The following is a 25,597-nucleotide window of genomic DNA, read 5'->3' as shown; positions in this document are numbered from 1 at the left end:
CATCAACAATAGACTCATGTGGCCGTGAAAATTCAGTAAAACTACGGATGAGACAAACCTCATTTTTACTCACTAAATACCACTGTCGTAATAAAAACTTATTGATCCAAATAATCTTCAATAATCATAGTTTTAACTCGTCAAAACTTACACATTAAATCAAAGTCAATCATTCTTTATTTTATCTTCAAACTTGAAGTTTGTGTAAAAATTGTCAAGTCTCCTGATCGAAAAACCTAAATATTTTCCAGGAAACTAAAAATGATGGACTGAATTTAAATCTTATGACACATCTCATTAAGACAAACACTCGATATGAATATCTACCCAATTGAATTTTGGATACGCAAACGTCAAGTTATTTTCGACGAAGCGATGTTTTTTTTGTCGAATGTGCAAGGAGTTACCTCCCCTTGATATCGCAAGTCAAAAATAAAAACTCAGCAAAATGAATAAAGAGCAGTTTACTTTACCAAAACAAAGGTGGAAAAATAAATGAAATTCGATTGCAACATTGCTATTATAATATGAAGAAGTACTTCCCTGCTTTTCAGAGATAGGATTAAATGTAAAAATTAAAAGACAAAATATGAGTAAAAATTAAGTTATTTAAACATATTTATATTTATTTTAGCTTTTTTTATATAAGTTAGCTCTGGCTGATAAAATTCATTTTGCAATGTTTATAAAGGTTTATATATGGGATCACTTCTTGTAGAATTTATTCTAAAACACTTCTTATATTTTTTTTTAAATGCAATAAAACATATTTTATACAATTAGAAAAATCTTTGTGGAAATGTCTATTATGAAAATAATAAATTATACTGATCATTATTATTTTATATTCTATAAAGTGGGACCAAGAGTAAAAAAATAAGTTTCTTCAAAGTAAAAAAAAACTTTTAACTCAAGCCTTTGTTTCTTAGTTAAACTTTACAGTACTGCCTAGAAAATATCCTAATGTTACAGAAAAAGGATAAGTTTACCAAAAATTTTGACAGAAATTTCTATCAAAAATAATACTGTAAATGAAAGTGACATCATTTTAAATTTTAAAATCATTGTTATAATAAAGTTCAATTATTGGGATAGCTAGCACAGCTAGTAGCACTTTTAAATGTTGAAAGTAAACTTTTTGAGAGAGACAAATGGGGCTTCAGCTGCTTTACAAATTTATAAACAAAGTATTGTATTTTGCCTGAATAATTGGATATTAACCTCAGTAATGAAATGAAAGTTGTTTGGACAAATCTTGTGCATTTTACTTAAGGATCAAGTATGATTAAATTTGACAAGAATTTGCCTTTGAATAAATTCAATTTTGTTAAAACACATCACTATGAATTTACTTCTTGTTCGACTTGATAACTAAGCTAGATTTTGCTCTTGTTAATGACGTAGCTTACAAAGTAAAGAGATGATTAAAATAAGCAAGGTTTTTAAATTATATAAATATAATTAACTGATCTTCAAAGGATTTTGTTTTTAAATATTCGTCAAACTTATCTGAAGGTAATCAGAGAATCATACCGAAAGTGCCAATTTTCTCCTTGTGGATTTGGTATATTGTAGTAAAAATAATCAATAAATATTTGAAGGAAATAAGTTTATGTGTTCATGTTGAGCGGTTTGATAAGGTCAGGTACATTATAATTAGTTTAAGATTGCTAAAATAACTTGTATCAAAGTTTATTCATGGATAAAGTCTTCACTCGTATCTAATAAATGGCAAGTTCTTACAATGAGGCTTATTTTACATGTATTAAATTTTGCACGTATTTCATGGAATTAAAAGCCCCTGTGAATACGTGTAAAGAACAATTCCAAAATATATAGACGGATTCTCGACAGACTTACAAGTACTCGGCCACGTCCACTTGTATTGTTTGTCCATCTCATGAGTTAAGTCTTTTTCAACAATTTTTATTTCGTTCTTATGTTGTACTGTTATTCCACTGTCCCATGTTGAGGGAGGTTTGGAACCCCGCTAACATGTTTAACCCCGCCACATTATTTATGTAGGTGCCTGTCCCAAGTCATGGAAGAATGGAAATGGGGAATGTGTCAGACTGACTTGCAAAGACTGACGTCCAGAATATGATCCAGCACAATAAAGTAATACAAATTATAAAACTGGTCGGTCAAAGACGTCAAACGCTATTTGTCATCAAGTATCCGACAACATACATTATATAAAACATATTCACATATATACATATATAAAACATATCGTATATTAAAACTAACCGTAAAATAGCGTAAGCTTATAACTTAAACATATACAAGTGGCATACTATTTCGAATTATGAGAGACTATAAAATGATTAAATATATACAATAGTTTACATAATTTTAAAACTACATATATCATTGATTTAAATTACATTATCAGCTCTATATATCTTCCGCTTCTACAAATGATATTAAAGCAGGTTTTAATGTCAGTTTGGATTGATGTTGGTTATCGGACTTATTAAAGAAAAATAATTAAGAATCCTAAAAGTGGGCCACTATATACATTCGCTGTGTATAAATCTTGAATTATTTAAAATACTCAGATTACAGGGTTACCCATAGGTATAGACAGTCTTTTGAAAGATATTTTATAGTCTGTTGTACATTTGATAATGAGGTCAATAATCATCAACAATAGATTGAAGTAATCGCTTTTCAAATATCTTCATGCTATTGTTAGGATAGTATAATCATTGAAATTATGTAAGAAATACGAGTTTAAAACTTCACAGTGCAGGACAAATTCACATACAACAAATCATTTGTGAGGATAAAGTCTAATTCAGGTAACACTTTTAATCGATGATAAGTACATAGCAATACATTGATCTCTTTCAGATTAGGGTGTATGAAAGAAAAACATATCTGTCTATTCATAATTTAATAACATTAGGTTAAACAAGCACAGTTATGTGTTATGTGTTTTCCATAGGACCTCAAAGAATGAATTAACTTTCATTAGAAAAAATGGGTACAAGTTCCTGTGACTATAGATGTCAGAATTCATTACTGCAAAAGAAAGTTTATGATCATGCGACAAAAATTGTCCTATATTAAACAGTTGTTATGAAAGCTCTCAAATTCTGCGCTAAATTGGAAAGGTATATTATGAATGGCTCCTTAGTTACTAAAAAAATACCACTTCTACACATTGTAAAATATGAATTTAGTCGTCACCCATTTTCAAACCGAAATGGATACACATTCAAATAGAAAATATCAATATTTATTTCTATAAATACTTAATTCAAAATACCATGCTTCATATGATATCATTAAATACATTGAAGTATACTGTTGTTTTAATTTACAAAGAAGGGTTAGATTTACTTTCTGTTTCTATTTGATTCAAAGTGTAGTTTAAATTTTGCTTATCAAATATTATTTTTGTGGAGTTTTTGCTATGATCGGATGCGGTTAATTGTTTGAAAATTGAAACCTTTTAAAGTTATGCTAGAAATTATGTCTTTATAACTATGGCGTTCGCAAATAATTTTTTTCGGAAACTACATATCATAGCGCTAACTTAATTAACCGATTTCATCTAAATATTCATTCCAGAAGTCCTAAAAAATTGAAGTCAAAAGGAAATGAGTCTTTGTTAATAAAAGCCTTAAGAACTTCCACCTATACATTAAACATGGCATTCGACATGGGATAATTTGTGAATGACTTGTTATTTTAGTATTTGTGAACATTAGTTCGTAATTGAAATACGTCGAATGACTTGAGTAATTTTACCTTATGAAATTAATGATTTTCAAGATGTTATACAAAGGGTCTTTTTCGGAATAGAAATCTAATTTTCTTTGATAAAATTTTTATCACAGTTGTATATTAAACGTTGTGAATAAGTGTTTCGGAGTTGCTGATACGTGTATCACAATTTTCGGAGGGAAGTTACATATATCATTACTTCTTTTTATCAGCCTAGACACCATTTAAGATACCATCAACAATATTTGTTTGCCTCTTTCTCCTTCAATCTCTGAGTATCGATGTTTTTACGGAGTCCAGATAGTTTAACGGGAACGCATTTATTAAATCAATTAGAAAAAGAGAAAAAAAATATCCTTCCCTTTTGTCAAAAATAGAACTTCCTATATATTTTTACTGTAATTTAATTTTTCATGTTTAAGTTTTTCAACTCTATCCTATTTGTTTTCTGAGATTAATTAAAAACAGTATTTCCTTACTTATAGAACTTGATATTTCATTTATAACTGTAAACAAAGTTCTAGATTTAATAGTTAAATCTTTAGAACACAATTTTAAAATCACATCTTTTATCAAATGAGCTTTTCTATTTGAGACTAAGTATGAACAAATGCATTTCGATGACATCTATACTCAGTCGGCTATATTGTTAATGTCCATAGATCTTTAAGTCTTTTTGTCAAATTTAAGTACAAGAAGTCAGATGAGTGTGATGAGTAAGAAAATGGGAAGTATCTACAGCTGAGAAACCGAAGCTGTTGTTCAAGCGTAGCAATATTCGGTTATGGCATCAAATATGTTCCTACAGTATGAAAAGGATGTTTCTGGGGAAACCAGCTTACAACATGGACATAATATACAGGTATATTATTTGGAAAATGTTAACTAATTTCCATATATTTATCAATATATATGAACATAAATATATGCCACCATAACCTATACGACATTTTGTAATCTAGAAGCTAGTCAATAATATATATGTGTGATTAAGCTAGGGTTGAGACATGTGTTAAGTTATTTATTCTGTTGAAGCAGCATAAACTGACAATTTTGTAGACAGTAAATATTCTGCATGGAACCATAATAGAAAATCAAAATATGTTGGTCTAGTAGCATTCATATTAACAATCAGTCAGCGTAAAAACTAGTTGTCAAAAAACTAATTTCTTTTAAACACCCGAAAAAATCATTCATTCAAATGTAATGCATGGTTATTGGAGTAAGGTACTTTTTATAAGTTCCCAAGAAGGTACTCTAGTTATAATGAAAACAAGTTAAATAAAACCAAAATTACCTCATACATAATACATAAAAAAGACATTACAAATGAATCAACTATCAACCAAAGGATATTGCCTCGTTAGATTGTATTGTTCCTTGTAATGAAGCAATAAATAATAACAATAAAGTACAGGAATTAGGTATAAAAATTATATTAAAAAACTGCTATTGGAATACATTCAATGCGTCACTTGAACATTCTTATTCCCTGTGCATATACACAACCAGTCCATAGAGTTTCAAAAAACAAATACCAACATAAATCAAAGTTGATGTGGCAAACATTGTTTTATTTGTTTGTTATTTAAGTCCCTTCGAAAATGCAAACGGACCGTTTGTGCTCCCCGCATTATGCCAATAAGCAAGTAATCCAATGCGATTAGGAATATAAACTTATAGACATTGTTTCAATATTGTATTATTATAAAACTTTGAAGCAACGACGATAAAAGACAGACGATGACAATAGAGGGCATTCAATTGCATAAGGCAATGTAACCAGACAAACAAAATAACACAAAACACAAACACATAAAGCTAAAGACTGAGCAGTACGAACCCCACCAACACTTGGCCATGATCTCAGGTAATACGAAACAGTAAGCATATCCTGTTTCATAAGAATATTTGACGTTATGTTACATTGTACCTTTACATTCTGACAAAGTTGTAGCTGATGTCCCTTTAAGGAGCTATTTCTTTTATATATCTGACATGTTATGTAATGTTAGTGTAAAATCATAATAATACTGAACTCCGATGAAAATTCAAAACGATAAGTTCCTAATTTAAATGATTTTGATATGTTATCAAAGTAACGAGGTTTGGAGATGCTTTTCAATCCCAATCTCATATATTGGGACATGGGAATCATTTATAATAGAACACTATTCAAATAAAAAAAATCAACAGCTCAAACACATCAAACAAATGGAAAACAACCGTCAGAAAATATTTTTAAAAATATGCAAACAAACTCATCATATATACCAGGATTATAATTTTATATTGTAAGACACATTTTGTTTCTGTTAACAAGAAATAGTATTTCACCGTTTTAACTGATTTGAAAACCCCACCAATATTTATATTTTATTTATTTTAAACTTAATCGTAAATTTTTAATCATTGCAAAAGATGTGACTTATGGTTTTTTTTTCTCTCAACAGAACAACATATCATTGTTATGTATTTATAATGTATTTTTACAGATTCATCTAATATATTGCATGTGATTTTTAATTTGAAAAATGTTTGAAAAAAGTATCAAAAATGTATGTCAAGATTATCTAACAAACATACTTTATGCTTTAAAAATTCTCTGAAAAAATGCCAATTTTCCGAGATTTCTCTTTTGATATCTGAACACGAGCAAAGTGATATATTATTAAATTTATTTAAATCAATTATTGATAATGTAAGTACCTTTTGGAGTAATCTGTTGTGCATGGTAAGTCTTCCTTTCAAAAACTATGTAAAATGATAGGGGTTTTTTTAATTATTAGAACACTTTTTCGTTACTCAGTTTTAGAAAAGATTTTTATGAATACAATTTTTAAAATATCTGGAAAAAAATAGTTAGAAAAAAACCAATTCGGCAACCATCAAATCATACGTCTTAGAAAAAAACATTTATCAATGTTCTAATATACACAGAAGAACAGAAAAGAAAATCAGCTGCTAAGAATATACAAACCCATAAGTAGAACAATAATCGTCATACTCTTCAAAAACGACTAAAGCACAAAAATAAACCTTCCCCCAGAAAACATTAAAATATGAAAGCATCATTAAAACTTCTACAATATGAAATAGCCTTTCTGGACAATCTGGAATGTCCAGAACATTAATGAGCAATTAACGTCCAATTGGGCAATTCGTTATAAAAGTCTAGGTTTTTAACTGTTCGATAAAAATGATCTGCTCTACAAAAATTTGACATCGACAATTCATATACGCTAGGATAACACAATACCAACTGAGATCCGTAAGTATATAATGTACTAAGGGGTGTGTCCAAACTGGGGAAACCTAGGATGAAATGTATATAGATCTTACAAAGTATTAAATCATAAACAGTTTCTTCCTTACTAAGACTTACATCTTGATTCAAATTACAACGTTCTCAATCAGTTTAAACACAAGAAATGAGTGGAAGGATATATTGCTACCACGATTCTGACATTTTCTATGAAAGATTCTACATTAAAGTCATAAAATAAAAATGAGTTAAATGTGTTTTTAAGGTATTGTTTTAATTTTTTTTTAAATATACAAATATACGCAATACACTGCAAACAAATCTGAAAATTGAGCAAAACAAACATTAAACTTTTAAAGGGGAATAACATAGAAAACAATAGCTCTGCTACACATCTTGATTTATACTGAGAGCCAGTTGGAAGTAAACTTTACAAACAGACAAACGACATGATATTGTTGTGTTGTCTTAGTTTAAATGAAAGGTACAATAATATCAAAACTGAAATATACTTTCTAACATGTGAAACCCCGCCGCATTATTTATGTATGTGCCTGTCCCAAGTCAGGAGCCTGTATATTCAGTGGTTGTCGTTTGTTTATGTGTTACATTTTTGTTTTTTGTTCATTTTTTTTTACATAAATAAGGCCGTTAGTTTTCTCGTTTAAATTGTTTTACATTATCTTATCGGGGCCTTTTATAGCTGACTATGCGGTATGGGCTTTGCTCATTGTTGAAGGCCGTACTGTGACCTATAGTTGTTAATGTCTGTGTCATTTTGGTCTTTTGTGGATAGTTGTCTCATTGGCAATCATACCACATCTTCTTTTTTATATTAAGCAGTTTTGGTTTGATGTATACAGTTTTGCAACTATGTCCGATTTTACCCGCATTGAGCCATTCCAAATGTGAAAAATATTTATTTTTTATCTAAGGTACATCGACTTATGCGATTTTTCATCACATACTGACTTTAACCTTTATATAGCAGTCCCACTAGGTCACGATCGCACTACGATCTGTGAAAAGAAAATGCAAATTTTGACGATCGTACTGTGGTAAGGTCTTATCACAGTCGTGCTGTGGTCTTCAAGATCGTAATAAACATGGCAAACTTTGAACATGTTCTAACCAATCATGGTGGGGTCATGGTGAAATCAGGTCGAAGAAGAAGCTTAGTGAGCTCACTAAGGTCGTGGTAATATCGCAAAGGTCGCTGTATCATCACAGCGAGAGCGAAGAGAGGGCGTAGCGAAAGCGTGATTCTATTCGGAGAGACTGCACTACAATCTCACAGTGAAGTTATAACGACCTCACTACGACCATCACGTTATCACCGCCACCCAACTGCGCTTCCATTACGTCTTTATCACGTTTACACCACGCTGTACCATGGTACGATTCTAGCACGCCCATGCTGTCATCATCACGCTCTTTTTACGACCTGACTACGTTCATGCTTCGACCATTATTCTCATTGTCCTTTTAACATAAAATATTAATTATGTTATTAGGACCTCCTGTCAATTTTCTCTAACGGCTCAACCTTGCTTAACACATCTGTGTCATATCTGCTATCGTTCACTAGAATATCGTCATTTGAGCTAAATGGACCAGCAAAAGGTTGTATTTTAGGTTGGATGGGTCGGTCCGACATCTTTTCTGGATCAGGATTCGTTACTATCAGAGCTACCCCAACCCCGTCCACGTGTTCTGGTAGATTTTGTTGGCATGACTGTATTGTTACCGAGAAATCTACGTATTAATCAGAAATAGAAGGAATGGCCTAGTATTTATAAGGAACATGATACTGACGTTATTGTTGAGAACGTAGCAAGTTCGTGGTATGAACGTAGTATAATCGTGGTAAAAACGTGCTATAATCGCGCGCAGTACAAGCGTGGTAAGATCGTGCTGCTATCGAATAATTCGTGGTGTGCTAGTAGTCGTAGTGAAAACGGGATCTGCATAGAAAGATCCTGATAATCGTAGAAAAGGCGTTGTGAAAACGTGGTATAATCGTAGCGGGATCGTTGTAGAAGCGTAATGAGGACATAGTTCATCGTTTCAAACTGGTGGACGGTTTTATTAAATGCAATTAATTATAGTAATATTATGTTCAGATTACCAATTTTATTTTTCATTTAGTCAACACAGATTCCAAGATCGCAAGAGGACTTACGAGATAGAGTTTCATCCTTGAAGCAAGCTTTTATAGAATTTCTTAGACCATCGGATGTAATTTTTGATATTCAAGGACTTAACGGTGAGTAAATAAATACAAATAATATAAATTGCATTGTACATAACAAATGCTATCCTTCATATTAAGCCGAAATATAGTTAAAGTTTAGGATAGCATATAGTTCATCGGTTAATATTGCCTTTATTTTACATGTGACGATGAAAAATTAGGTAATCCCAAAAACAAAAAAGAAACAAATGATGTGGACATAGATATATAGTATTGAAAAAAGATTACCTTATTGTTCATCGTCACATGATGTAAATTAGTTCATACTTCGACATAGCAATATATACATACAGCTATAAACGGAAGATTAAATTATACCACAAAACCGGTTTAGTGTCTTTGAACGTTATGCTATAATGGATAACAAATTATCCATTCAAAGGTTTAAAGTTTTATGAACATAGGAATAACAAAAACAGATGTATCGCTATTAGATACTGATATAATGAAAAACAGAAACGTTGAAAACTGTTTGCAAACATTTTTTTCAACCACAATTGCTGGTATCAGTTTTTTACCCGACGGTACTATCAGCCTTTTAAGGGCATACGATACAGTTACAGGGGAGGTAATGACGTTGCTAACGTAAAATGTTATTTTCACGACGTCAAACTATGACATATCGGGAAAAGATGCATTTTTCGACTGATTTTTATCAATCAAACTGATTTAATTTGAAAACGAGTGCATGGACCCCTATTTTTGAAAACGACATTTTGTTTCATTTTGTAGTGAGATTATGTGGACCAAATTTTGTAAAACTGTAAATAGTGCATTTTTTTTAATATTGATAAATATACAGCAAAAAATAACGGTTTTTTTCTCAATTCATGACCATTTGATAAATATGAGTTATTTCTGAATAAAAAAAGCAAAAATTTTTAGGATACTTATCACGTACAGAAATTACAAATTATTTAACAAAAAACAATTTATGTTTATCTTTTAAAACAAAAAAGTTATGTCATTCTTTCGAAAGATAAAATACGGCCACAAATCCGAATTTTGAGCAAATATACAAAATTTCTACTTCATTTAACTCAAAAAGTAGCACATGAAGGTATATTTTTTATTACATATTTGATTTAATCAGGCAAAAAATAGCCTATTCTATATGGAAATTTTCATCAACCTGTAAATACGGAATCAAAACTGTATCGTATGCCCTTAAGCGTTCTTTGACTGTTTATAGAGGTAGAAATGCTAAAATGTTGGTTTGTTTTTTTTGCGTATATACCAGCATAGTGTAAGGTTTATTTGACACCAAATACTTTTTTCACGGTTTTAGAGCTCTCCCACTTCGAATGTGATATTGCCTTTCAACGATTTTGATACGAACGTCACAGATAGGTCAGAGTGAAACGCGTACAAAGTTGCTTCTTCTTAATGTAATTGTAATAGGGCGTTCATTGCAACAATTGTTTATATAGTTATGAATTATTATATCGATGATCTTTCATACGTTTGATAAAAGATTGAACTATAATACTCTATTCCAAGTCATTAGTAAACCCGATATAATATATTGAGTAAGAGTTTTCAATAACGGTGAAAGATGAAGCATTTCATTTTATATCAATTTTGTAGATGATTTTATCGACACGGTAATTGAAATTGAAGCATATGACCGGAAAACAGCAGTCAAGGTATTAATGAAAAAAATACTCAAAGATGCAGGTTTGGTTACACAATTTGTGTTTGTACTAGAAACACAAGGTAATTGCAATAAAGTAGTTTTACAAAATACTTCTTTTCATATGTACTTTCTAATAATTTTGACTTTGATATCAATCGTTAATATCATATTCTAATGCAACAACGTTTGTAACGTTCATTTTGATTGGATAACGTCACTTTCTTACATGGCATCAATGGACAATTGATGCTATGGGACGTACGCGCAAGCGCAGACGGCATATGACAGATTTTAAAAACATGTTTTAACGTTGTTTTCTGTCAGTTTCATTAGAATGGAGATAACAATATTGTATTTTAAGCTCCGACGGCATCAATTGGGGATTTGATGGTCGCAAATACCCGTTTACTGTCTCCGCTAACGCGTCGCCAGTAAACTTAATTTGCGACCATCAAATCCCCAATTGATGCCATCGGAGCTTAAAATACAATACAGTTATCTCCTAATTACATTACATTTGAAATGCTCTCAGGCAACTATATCTGTAAAAATGCAATATAATGTATGAAAGGATGATAACACAAAGAATTGCTGTAATCCATATCAATGCAAAGTTATATAAAACTCCAATATTCTTTCTTTCATTCTCCATTTGATCGACTACTTGAAACCTTACGATTGTGTCTGATACATGATTAAGACTTTACCAATTTAAAACAAGGTTAACAGTAGAATAATTTCATATGATACCCTATCCACTAAACCTAACGACGCAGATGTAAATAGCGATATTTATGGCCAACAATAACAATCAAAACCCTGCTATGTGGTAAGCTTTTAATTGTCCCAACAGGAGCTGTAATCAACTCAAACGAAAAACGACTACCTGACTTGTGCTTATACATAAATGAAAAAACAAAAATGAAATACAACAATCAACATTTTCAACAAGAACCGCTGAATTACAGGAATTAAGTGACTTGGAACACATTGGATATAGTAAGGTTGAGCCTTTTCTAGAGATGTAATAGGGCAAGATTAAAAATTACAATTGTCGACAAACATTCAAATACACCGCTTGGTGAATGTTATATATAGATAATGCTGAAATAACTCTTTTTTGTGCCTTTACAAAATACATTTGATGTTTTTTGTTAACGAAACTTTTAAATGATTATTTATTTTCTAAACACAGCTAATGTAAACATATGTCTGACATTTTAGAAAAGTCTTTTATCTGTACTAAAAAAAACTTTTTTTAATTAAAACATTAATAAATATATATTGCTATATGTGCGCTGTTATGCGAATCATGATCCAACTTCATGCTGATGCTGTTTATTTAGTTTTTAATTCAATTTAAGTCCATTACAAACCCTTGAAGATATTTTGAAGAAGCAATATATAAAAGGTTTAATCTTAAGTTGCAATAATTTCATGTTCGATAGATATATAATGTAAGGCCTAACAAATCTGCTTTGAGTTATTTTGTTTTGTTTAACGCCAAAATAGGCCGTAGCTAATTTAAACTTTTTCCAGGGTATGAAAGATTTGTTGGTCCTATCCACCAGACTTCGTCGGACAAGGGGACCGCATTTAGTCAAGAATATTTTGAATTTATCATTAAACGCTTGAAAGGAGAATTGATTGATGTATTAGACATTTTGATAATATGTGGCAATCTATATCAAAATGGTTGTATTAAACTTCGTGACAAAGAAGATATAGAGGCTGTGCATTCAAAAAGTGGTAGAACAGCTGCGAACCAAAGGCTATTTCAGCTCATTAGACGAAGGAAATCAAATTGGGCGTTGTTATTTGTAAAAGCAATGAAAGAATCTCAAGAGTATGTTAAGTGTAAAATGGATCCGTCTTCAAATAATGGTTTGTTTTTAAAAACTGGTATCTATATTACTATTAAAAAATTAAAGCTTTGTAATGCAGAAAAAGCATAAGGTACATTCATCTGGTATACATGCATGTATATTGGTATATTGTGTGATAACAAAAGTGCATCTTCTTTCCTTTTTGTTGCTTGTTTAAATTTTAATTGAGGTATTTAAGAAAAGTTTGTTCATAATTTCTGGAAACAAGTGTTAGACTTTCTGACGTCATAAGGTATCATCTTTTTGTAGACGATATGATCATTCTTCATACCTCTCCGTCTTTCATCTAAGGAGAGTACAAACATGCATTTCGGGAAGATTTTAAACATTTGGTTTTCATTACAAATTTCAATTATTACACTGTTGTTACCTTATGATATGTTACAAAAGTAACAAAGAAATCGATTTGTTTGGCTCCAGTGAACTTTTAAAATGTTTGTATCATGGAAAAAGTTCAAAATTATTTTTAGTTTTTTTTTTTAAAAGTGTCATTTTTTACACTAAAATAATTTATATTTTGTAACTCATCGGCAACCTGTATTTTTTTGTCATTGTTTTTCAAAAAAGCTGTACTTAAACTAAACAATTGTAAAATTTTAGCGATTCCTGTAATTTACCTCTATTTTTCCTATTAGTTCAACAGGGAAAAAAAGTTTCATAACAAAAATGTATGCTTCTTTCGAAGCAAATTATGAGCTTAAATGAATGATTTTTCTATTTGATATATGATAAAGTTCATTCATAGAAAAAAAATAGTCAAATCCTATATTTTAAAGAAATTTGGATTTATACCTACGAGCCCTCTTATACCGCAATCCCACTAGGCCACGATCGCACTACGATATGTGAAAAGAATGCAAATTTTGATGGTCGTAGTACGATCGTGTAGATCGAAGTAAGGTCGTATCACGGTCGTGGTGAGGTCTTCAAGATCGTGATGAGCGTGGCCAACTTTGAACATGTTCAAAACAATCGTGGTGCGGTCGTGACGAAATCAGGACGTAGTAGAAGCGTAGTGAGAGCGCAATAACATCGTAGTAAGATCGCAAAGGTCTCTGTACAATCGTAGCGAGAGCGTAGCGAGAGCGTAGCGAAAACGTAGCGAAAGCGTGATTCTATCCGGAGAAACTGCACTGCGATCTCATTGTGACGTTATTACGACCTCACTACGACCATCACGTTCTCACCGCGACCCAACTACGCTTCCACTACGACAATACCACGCTGTTAACAACCATAGTACGATTCTAGCACGCCCTTGCCGTCCTCATTACGCTCTTCTTACGACCTGACTACGTTCATACTACGACCATAATTCTCATTGTCATTTTTACATAAAATATCTTAAATCTCTCCAGGTTTTATTCGTACTATAAGACCTCCCTCTGCCTCTACATCAACCCCTACCACCACGCCCACGTGTTTTTGTAGATTTTGGTGGCATGATTGTATTGTTTTTGAGAAATCTACCGTAGATTATCTACGTATTCGGTATGAACGTAGTATAATCGTGGTAAGAACGTCCTATAATCGCAATAGAAGCGTGGTAAGATCGTGTTGCAATCGGATAACTCGTGGTATGGTCGTAGTGAGAACGTGATGAGCGTAGAAAGATCTTGTCAAGCGTAGTGAGGTCGCAAAATAAGTGCGGTGAGAACGTGTTATAATCGTAACGGGATCGTTGTAGAAGCGTAACAAGCGTAGTTGCATCGTGAAAGCAACAAACATTTACATTATAATGACGCTCATACCGCGACCTCACCACGATCTAAATTTATTTTAGATCGCGGAGAGCGTGGTGCGATCGTGGTTTAGTGGGACTGGAACTTAAGCAATAAAGTTTTACGTTTTTTCAACGACGTTGTCACTATGTCTTTAGTAATAAGTTTCATTATCGTTTTGGTATTCTCAGCCTCTTTTTGAATTCGGCAAATTCTATACTTTTTATCTAAATCAATAAGACTATATATGCGACTGTTGTACAAGTGAGATGTTTAGCTAGCTGTATTACCAGGTTCTGTTCGCCATTTTCTACATAAGAATGCATGTACCAAGTTATTCATTTATTTAATGGGTTGGATCTTTAGATTTTACCATTTGATGAAAGACATTATGTTTGGAATTTTCCTTGAGAGTCGTTTTTTTTCTTTTTTTTACTTTTTATTTCTTACTTTTACAATTGTAATTGGGTTGGGAAACTGCAAACATTAAAAAATATATATATATTATGAAATAGGCACAGAAACTTATGCGTCAGCAGATGATATTTCTATATTTAATACATTTGCCTATCTTATTTATCTTAAGTCTTCAAATTCATTATTTCCTTTTTTCTGATTCTATTTGTATGAAAACATATTGATGTGAAAGGGTTGCAAATAAGACATCTATCTACCACTATCTACGGCGTTCGCGCAAATATATATAAAAAAATATGACAAAAATACCGATCTTAAATACAATCCCAGAAGGTGGAAGTACATTACCACTGGCCAAATCAAATGTTACCAATGAACAGATGAAGTAAAAAAATATGACTGCTATATTATTGACTTGATATATTATTTTCCGGAAAACAAATAGTGAGTGAAACCTGATTTTATAGATAGCTAAACCTTCCACTTGTATGACATTTTTTATAGTTACGTTATAATGATAAAATTGGCTATGTAGCTTATAGTGCATTTTACGGCCTTCAGCAATAAGCATAACCCATTATAATTATTTAGCTAAAACATAACCAGTCATACCAAGAATAATACGAACAGATTATGTTTTTGTTTCATGCTTCAAACAAATAATTGTTATGGAAGTCTATACAAAATATGAAAATTGAAATTGTATATCAAGTGTAAAATTTGTATTTAGATAATAATTTGATGACCCACCTTATACCTAATAGTTTACCTTTTCTATTTGGTGTCAAGAAAATACATAGGTAAAGATTCTTGTTTAGCCCTTCTTCAAAATATCAAGTTTTGTTCGCGTCTGTATAGTAGCGAAATGATTAGTAGAAATAAAGAGATATCATAGTAAAAATATGAATAGTTTTTTTAACGGTATAAATGTTGATTTTTCGGGTCATTTTCTTTTTTATAATATTAAATAACTCGCATTCCGACTTTAAGAACGATTGAATTCGAAAGGAAAATTTTATGTCTGTTAGTATGGTTTAGTGAACTGTTTGAAAATTTTAAAACTAACAAACGAATTAAAAGCAAATTTGTCTAACCTCATAAACAATGTATTCCGATATGATTATTTGCTAATTGATATGTTAGTCTAAACAAGTGGCAAGTCTACAAAAGATTGATCACCAATGAAGGTGATAGTAAGCTGATAAACACATATTATATTCATCATTACTATACTATGTTATTTAATTTAAGTAAGAAAACTAGTAAAAAGCAATAAAATAATTGCTGTAGATTATTCAGATGAATATATATTTTACCGATTGTGTTGTCAATATTGATGTAGCCAGTACAAAGTGAGATAATAACTTCATAAGGGGAGTTCGTATGCTTATTGAAACCTTGTGATTTTCATTTGTTTTACTGTCTGTAGAGAACAGCATTGAAGGCAGAAGAAATCAAATTCTTTTAAAATACTCCTTGTAATATTTTTGTCATACTATCCAATCCATATTGGCAGATTTATTTGCCAGTATGGAAACAAATACTTGTACCTGTACTTATAGGAATGGGTGTATAAGTAACTCTTTAACTAATAAAGGAATTGTTATACAAAGGTTAAATGCGAATACTAGTATTCCTTATTTCTCTCCATTTATAAACATGAATATTGCTATCAAACCCTAAAAAAGGATGAAAGTAACACTTGTTTATTTGTTTATTTGAAATGGTTTTCCAGATTTATCTTCACGGGGAATGACCATGCCATAGTAATTGAAAGCCAATGATGTTTAAGAACCTCAACACATGAAGAGCTATCTGAATGAATCCTTATTGATTGGTATTTCGTCAGAAAATTAATCCCGTTGTTCTTCTTTTATTACGAAAGTCATTAAATGTACTTGCGATATGCATATCAGATGTGAATAAGTTGACGACTAGGACTAGTGTAGAAAATTTTTAAATATTGCTAAATGTATAGATGCCCTGAAGAAAAGTCAAATGGCGTTAAGTTAAAATTAATGAGTGAAGTGATAATACTTTGACTGCGAACAGTTTACACCCATGATTTAAAAATAACGACAGTCGTAACTGTAATTATTTTGCTTTTTTTTCAGAAGATTTAGAAAGAACTGGAATAGTTGTAAGTCAAGCTCAAACGTACGATTCAGAACTCTCTCATGATTTTACAAGATGGACATATGTTTCAGGTTGTTATTTCGTTTAATTAACGATATTAAAACTATAATATGCATAATGTAATACTAACATTTAGAATTTGATAAATCAATCAAATTAATTGTAAAAATCATGCGAAGTTTTTTCTCTCTATCATTTCCGATTACCATGAATATACTTATATTCGTGGATATTAACAAACTTTACATGTTTCTGGGTTCTAAATAAACACAAAATCGAGTGAAGAATTTGAAACCATGAGAATCACAAATTTCTGAAAATATTTTTATGTTTTACAAATTATCTCGCATACATTTAATCAAAAGTGATGACACTAATGAACCGGAAATCGAATGATCGCCAGATTTATTACTATCAAATGTAGTAATTGGGTCATGGACTTGTCAAATAAAGATAACTAGAAGGTGACGAGTCGCAGATTTTTATAAGATTAAATTGGTACAATCCGGCCTGCAGTTGTATATAAATTTAATAGTGCATTTATGTATACTCTTAGATCTATGTGCCCTTATTCATATAGTCAAATTTAGCTTTTTTAATGATCTTTCCATGTATTAATTTGGACATCAATCTTTATATTTCGTCGGACACTTTATTTCGTGAATACAATTTTGGGGATTTACTTTCATCAAGCACGCTCATAGCCGCACATTTGAAAGCCAATGATGTATAAAAACCGAAAAGAGCTGTATAATCAAACAAACCATACAAAATAGTCAAATTCATCTACGGTTAATAACCTTTCGTTTATCTAAAAATCATGTTATTAGACTCATGTACAGTACACTGCAAAATAAGTCATATCAATTAGAAAGGAACACGTTCAATTGTTTTACAGGAAAATACTGTATTTTCTTTATATCGTAAACGTTAACCATCAAATATAGATTATTACTACATACAAATTGACAATTCTGAACTTAAAGGGGCACTAGCTGTTAAATTCATCGTTTCTAATCAAATTCTCATTTTTTGATTTATAACAACGTAAAACATTTATCCAAACTATTTAAAGTCTAAATAAAACAATAAAACAAGGCACAGGCATGAAAATACGTAGCTTCGTTTCGTGTGTATTTTAGTGTAGACGCCATCTAATTATTTATTGAGTTGACCTCTATAGTCATCCGATGACCATATAAGCTATGTAAACATAACTATAGGTATAAATAGATTAAGGAAACACGTGCTATTGTATTATTCTAGGTATATTTAATTTCATATTGTAGATAAAAAATAAATGTTTATCATCGTGTTTACCTGTATTAGAATGTTTACTTGTGGATCGAATCAGTCAATCGAATGATTTAACTTTGTTTCACTTTCAATGTTGACATTCTCTTCCTTTAAATAACTTTACACATACAATTAACGTGTTATCCATCTCAAGCTAAGGGGTTAAACTAAAGTTCACATGAATACGAATTCAATGAGGTCGAGTTATTCACTTGCAAGTGAATAAGTCATAATCAATGTTTTTTGCTTATTTTGACAAAATTGAACCTTATTAGCTACTAAAAAGGAATTAATATTTCACTATTTGTATTTCATTACTGATTGAGCCAAAAAAAATAATATATAAGATTTTTCATATATCTCGTAGCTAGTGCCCCTTCAACGACTAATTTGAATGATAATGGTTTAAAACTGTTATCTCTTTATATTAAAATTATGAACTTTTTGTTTAAGAATCCAACTAGATTGAAAGAAATCTTTTAAGCATTCTCCCCGTCGAGCTTCTCATGGCATTTAACGAATACAGATGAAAAGATAATAACTATACTCTTATTTAGATTCTGGTCTTTTTCACTCAAATTGCTAATATTAAATGGTTTCATTTCTTTGCAGGTAAAAAGAAATTGCGTTATTCTCAGAGAAAACGACATCAACCGATTGAAAAAAGAAAGAGGTTTACATTTGAGATGAAGTGGTCAATCACTAATCTGTTCGCATATCATTGTTTAATGATGGCAAACCAAATAGTAGCTTGCGTTAAAAACGCATTTTTAATTTACGATCTAGATGGAAATTTCATACGTGAGATGAGTATAACTACCTTCGATTGGATTTATGGAATGACTGCATTAAGTGATGAACTTGTTGCTGTTACTTACAATGACTGTTGTCTTATAGATATAATCAACATAAATACCGGGAACGTAACTAAACGCATAAAGACAAATGATAGTTGTTCTAAAATATCATATGAAAATGGACTAATGTATGCAGTTTTTAAACATAGCACGATTAAAGTAATGAACATGTTTGGAAACGTTATTCGATCATTTCCTTCTCCATCATTTTATATCAATTACATAAAAATTGACAAAGACAGATTGTTTCTAACCGATTACCACGATAATATATTATACTGTTATGATTTACAGGGACAACTCAAGTGGAAGTTTTCGTGTAAAAGAATAAAAGAGTTGCATGGTGTAACAACCGATAAACACGGACATGTGTATATTGCTGGGGCATTATCAAATAATATAATTGTGTTAGAAAATACCGGTAAATATTTTAAAGAACTTGTAAATCCGTCAGACGAAGTTATTAAACCAATTATAATTTTCTACGACAAATCGAATAATTGTCTTTTAGTTTGTAATGCCAAAGGTAGTGTTTCCCTCTTTGACATCATTCATCCGCAGTCATGTGAAATAGTAAAACCAACGTCAAGTTTGCTCTGCAGTATGGGTATAGTTTATTGTTGAGGGTCTTATATGTTATATATTTTGATATTATAATAAAATTTTATTTATTTATGACTCTTTATTTCCTCTTGGTTTATACCTGTTCTGTATTGTGCTGTTACACGATATATATATATTTCTGTAAGATTTGTTTTCATTTTGAGTTTTGAAGCCTGAAATATATTTTTTTTCAGATGGTAAGGCTGAATTATAACTCTTTGGTTTATCCAGAATTATTTGTAGAACAATATTTTCAGACATGAACACTTTTAGGAAGTGTTCTCCCTCCTATTTGTTGCACAGAAAACATAATTGACGAACCTTTGTACTCTTCACAAGAAATACAGGCAAACTTTAAATACTATAACAAACTTCGTTTTACATTTAAAAAACCCACACGTTCCGTTTTATAAGTGAATTTTTGTTACCGAATAATTCGGTTTGATGACCATGTTAAAAACCAAACTTAAATTTGATTATACCACAGATACAGTTAAGTTTTTTCATATCTAATCCTACATCTTAACACACAGACGCGGTTGATTAGAACTGGTGATGATAGACCTAATAAAAAGGTACCTTTTGCATAAATAGATCACTTAAATAGACGAATCTACTTTATACCGCAACATTCCGTGCAGTAGGAATTCCATTTTCAAAATGTACATGACAGCAGTTGTCGAGGACATCAAGTTTTTCTTGGCCTAATTGGCTGTTTATCATTGGCACCATCTATTCGCATTAACTTACAAATATTATGTAAAGATTTAGATGATGAAATCACTTTACAAGGAAGACCAAGACACTACAAGATTACTCGGGTTGTCTGACTCAAATGACCTAATTATCCATTTGAAAATGTACGGATTTAAAATTGTACTCTTTGTAGCGAAGTGTTTAACGTTTATATTTAAAGCAATATTGTTGAAACTGATATCAACATTTTAACTAGGTATCTACAATTCAACAAAGGTACTTTTTGTTTAGTGGCTGAGAGATGTGGCCCTGTCAGACAAAACAATACTAGATGCAGACAAGGAGACGAACATTGAAGGAATGCGCTGTAACACAGACTCAGATATTCTTCGCTTTAAAAAGCAGAAATCATTTTCTTACGTTCTGCTCTATCATTTCCCATACTAGATTAAAAGATCAAACCAATCGTCTCTTTAAACCGAGCTTATTTTATCAAAATGGGATTCGTATACTTCCTTTGGAGAAAACATCCGATTCAGGCAACAAATAATCATCGTAATGCTTACGTTTTTGGTCGAAAACATATTTGTTGGGATTGATGATTGATATATCATTGAAAAGGCTGCAACCCAATGCACTACTAATTGTCGATTTATTTTGTATCCATATAAATCAGAAAAGAAAAAGCATCGTAAATGGTTCTTCTATCTAACTTGTAGATTTATTGATACTTTTCTTTCACGCAACAACGCAAGTCTCATATATCCCAAACTTGAGATAAGGTACTTCCGCAGCTAGATAGTCTGCCTCATTATGTACATATTTATGTTTTCCTCGATATTGATACCGATGAACATTATCAAACTAGTATCGATGTCAAACGTGATAATTTCAACTTTCCAAACTTCAACATCCCCAGTCTCAGCAGAAATATACTCTCATTTAAATAACGCAATGAACACTTTACGCGTGTATGTACTCACTATTTGGACGTCATAAATAAGGATGTGCTCCTTACACAAAACCTTCTCCAACAGCATTACGAGGAAGAACGTCTGCATCATATTGCACAACATAAGTGTGGTAACCATCACAAATTGACCGACCGATACGATGTATCTGTGTCTCAACTCATTTGTAAAAGGTTTTTGCGGTCTTCTATAACAACACATTTATATGGGTAGTTTAACAAACTTTACTGAATTTGCCCGTTTACAAATTTTGAAATCATCAAGAAACTAAGGTTCAACTCCCTCAGGCAATCATGAATATATTTTAATCTTCTAGTTTACAAAGATTATTTGTAATCTGTTTCAGATAAATGCTTACAATATACTATGTGAAACTAACTGTTACAAACGCATAACTGATTTTAAGAGTTATCTCCCTGAACCAATGTTTGCTTCCTTAAATTCACCTGTAGTTGGTTTATTAAAATAAAAGCCCAAATTGTATTTTGTATGTCGGTATTTGATAAATAAACAATTATAATAATTGTATTCCATTTACATTTTTGCATGATGTTGTTTGCATCACTGCGTCTTTTTACATGATTTTGGCTTACATTTATCTTCTTCTTTTTTTTTTTAACTTTTCGACATGGTGTTGTATATGTGACACGTCGTCGTTTTGCATTTCGGCATGGTGTTTGTTGTATGTGTCACGTCGTCATTTTATACTTCGGTATGGTGTTCCTTGTGTCACTTCTTCGTTTTATATTTTGTCATGGTTTTGTATGTGTCTTCGTCAATTTACACTTTGGGCTGCTTAATTATGTCTTTGTCTCTTTGTCGTTTTACATTTCGGTAGTATCAACTTGAGATAAAGTCATTTTTGTTTCTGGTTTATTGTATAAGAATATATATTTTATCATTATATACACACATACAAAAATGTTAAGAAAAAAAAGACTGGTTAGTCTTTCATGTGTATTGTAATAAAAGCACAACTTTTGTGTAGGTATCTGACTATGTTGAAATTAAGGTATAGATCTGTTGGATGCTTCATACATTATGTGGATATATTTTTGAAACTAATTGAAATTCAAGGTATAAACCGGACTACATTTTAGCCTTCTATTGCTTCATTTTGTAAACAGGGACGCTTAGTCTGTTACCCGAACGACTAAGGTTATTATATACAGGAAATATTTAGAAATAAAACGTTTATATGTGTTAAAAAAAACTTCAAATAAAGACATATCCCTAATTGTACTTAGTTTATGCCTTAATTCAGTAATCTTATGATAATTTATTTAAGGTGAATCCAGATGCTCAAATGATTGTAGCAAATACTAGTCTAAGCTTATCTAAATCAGGGTATTGCAAAACTAACATCATTATATTTATGAAGTATGATAAACTTTAAATAAAACAAAAGTTGCTTTCTTTAAAAAAAAAAGAAAAGCAATACATGAACCTAAGACCGCTTAATGCCGGGTCACCAAAAGATTGTTGCTGAATTTGTGTTTGCTTTTGAATTAAAATAATTGACTGTGAATAGAAGAAGCCAGTTGAAAGTATATATTTACAGCTTCTATTTGAATAGTTATTTTAAAGCTCGACTATTTTATTTATTACTTGGGAATGTACATATTTTTTCCGATTATAACCCATTGGCAAATACTAATTTCTACTAACCGGATGACTTATGCAAATTACACAAACCTATCGCAATATAAATTTATGCACTCAGTTTGCTTTATAATCTGGAATTCTGGATGCACTTATTTTATCTATCATATCTTTATATTTTGTTTCCTACATGAATGCCTTTATATTCTCAACTCGTATTTGAAGCTGTCTTGGCATGCAATTGATTGGGACCTCTTATGAAGAGACTTATTTTGAATTCATAAAACATCTCAAATTTTAAGGATTTCCTGATTTTACTTAAATCAATTCAAACATTCTACAGGGAAACTGAGTTTTGCCGAAGAATTTCTTAATTCAGAAGTTTATGAATACCTGTACACTCTTTCATAATAACCAATGTATATAAAAAGGTATATATTTAGGTATAAAAAAAAACCGCCAGACACGAGTTAAGTCTACAAAAAAAACATCAGTGACGCTCGAATGAAAAAAGTTAAAAGGCTAAATACATTCCAAAGTTAAGAAATCTTTTCCTTGGGTAGACAATCCTTAGCTTTTCGAAAAGGTCAAAGTTTATAATAGGACAGTGACTCAAAAAAGAAACAAAAGAGAAATAACTCGAGGTCAGAATACCGTTAGTAATGATGACCGTGCTTGAAAGTCACATGTAAAGCTCTTTCTGTCGTGTCCTGAATTTAGATAACAAAAATGAAAATAAGCTTTCACGAGTGAATTAATAGTATTACATGCAAGTAGTATTTTAGCTCACGAAATAGTAAATAGAAAGTATCTCACTGATACTCAGGAAAAGAATACGCATTTGCGTCATTACATATCTTAATCTAATATTGAATTCGAATGTCCAACGGCCTACATTAAATGTTTTGATTCCGGATTCATTGACATTTGTTCCGGAATTTTTGAGAACGCAAACCGATAGTGTGCTTTTGAAATGTGATCTATAATGTGTATGAATCAAGACGTGTAGGATAGTTGGACACACAATGAATACAATTTTCAAAACCGTACCATGATAGTACAAATATGTAGATGCTATAAGGTTAAACTATTAAAACAAACAAACAAAAATTGAATTAAAATTTTATAAAAAATTAACGTTCCCGTTAGTTTTTTTTTTCAAATTCTTTTAACAGTATAAAATAATCAACATTATGGTTGAAATTAAATTTGTTGTGATTATTGTAAATTATTTTAACGGTTGTTATGAGCTGCAAGGATTTAAAATCATGCTTTATGAATTGGAAAACACACAAGTATTTTTATTCACGACCGTTTAAAATTTAAATATTTAATAAATTGATCTTACTTTCCGTTTTATGGATATATATATATTACAATACACAAAAATAAATAATAATTACTCATAAAACCTAAATACTAAAATGGTATGAAATATTTAACGTAGAAGTATAATGATTATTGTTTATACACATTTTTTTTGTAGGATGCAAGAATTTATTTAGATTTAATTTTTATGTTTCCTTTACAAATGAATATTTAAAAAATACCAAAGCAGAGTATCTTGTCATATAAAATACTTATTTCTTAATTGCAACTCTGAAAATATTGATTTCAATCATTGTTAGTTTCTTCAGAAACATAAATACAGTATAGATTTTGTATATATTTCTTTGATTCCGATTGTAATAAATACTTTTGATAAGAATATTATCTTTCTGTTTTCCGATCTAAATATTAATATTTTAACCAGAATGTTCTCTCCCGTAAGTCTATGATGAAATACACAGTAATTCCGTGGTTAAATCTAAACATAATTGATCATAATTAGTTTACATGTTATCGAGACAACAGACATAATTGACCCATTTACACACAGTGTACATTGGTCGTTTTAAAACAAATATAATTGCGTCGTCAAGGGCCATCAAGGGACCATATCAAAGACGTAGATAACAACCTGTTAAGACCTGTATAAATGACAGAAAACTTTAGAGACGTTCCGAGAATTTTATTCTGACTTCCGGCCGAGAGCTATCGAGTGGCCCATAGACACATCCAAAACTCGCCAATAGATAAGCATGAACCCCTCAGGGGGTTCATGCAAAAAAACAGCAAGAGTTATGGTGTATCCATCCATGCACAGCAAAAAGAAATCACACAGACACACACACATACACAACAGCAAAGGAACAGCGCTTTTATTTCTGTCCTTTTTCAAACTCACAGTGAGGTCTTCAAAACGGAGCAAAAAACACTCTCACCTCACTGCAAGTTTAAGACGCCCACTTGTTCCTACATAAGCGGAATTCCAAGCACAAATGATTTTCATAGACTTTGTAAGGTGTAACCCAACCAAATCGGCCCCGTTTCTAGTATAGAAGATGCACATTTTAAAAAAATATGTATGCTCAATTTTTGTTTACCATATTCTAAATTCTTGCTGTACCATTCCCAGATTCGCGCCAAATCGTTTATCTCATTGGATGCGACTGTTATATACAAGTGAGAGGGTAAGCTAG

The 25,597-nt window shown here is 31.1% G+C and overlaps 1 protein-coding gene across 1 annotated transcript; it reads left to right on the top strand.

Moving 5' to 3' along the window:
* Positions 1-73: 73 nt before the first annotated feature.
* LOC139485889 (uncharacterized) lies at positions 74-19,876 on the top strand. The gene is made up of 7 exons (XM_071270539.1): positions 74-2,804; positions 4,426-4,597; positions 9,149-9,266; positions 10,842-10,970; positions 12,430-12,774; positions 17,029-17,121; positions 18,959-19,876. Exons 2-7 carry the CDS (start codon positions 4,520-4,522, stop codon positions 19,825-19,827), a joined length of 1,632 nt encoding a protein of 543 aa, XP_071126640.1. The 5' UTR covers positions 74-2,804; positions 4,426-4,519; the 3' UTR covers positions 19,828-19,876.
* Positions 19,877-25,597: the final 5,721 nt, after the last annotated feature.

Source organism: Mytilus edulis, chromosome 8, assembly GCF_963676685.1.
Source record: "Mytilus edulis chromosome 8, xbMytEdul2.2, whole genome shotgun sequence".
NCBI classification, from domain to species: Eukaryota; Metazoa; Mollusca; class Bivalvia; order Mytilida; family Mytilidae; genus Mytilus; species Mytilus edulis.
This window is presented reverse-complemented; position numbering and strand designations above follow the sequence as displayed.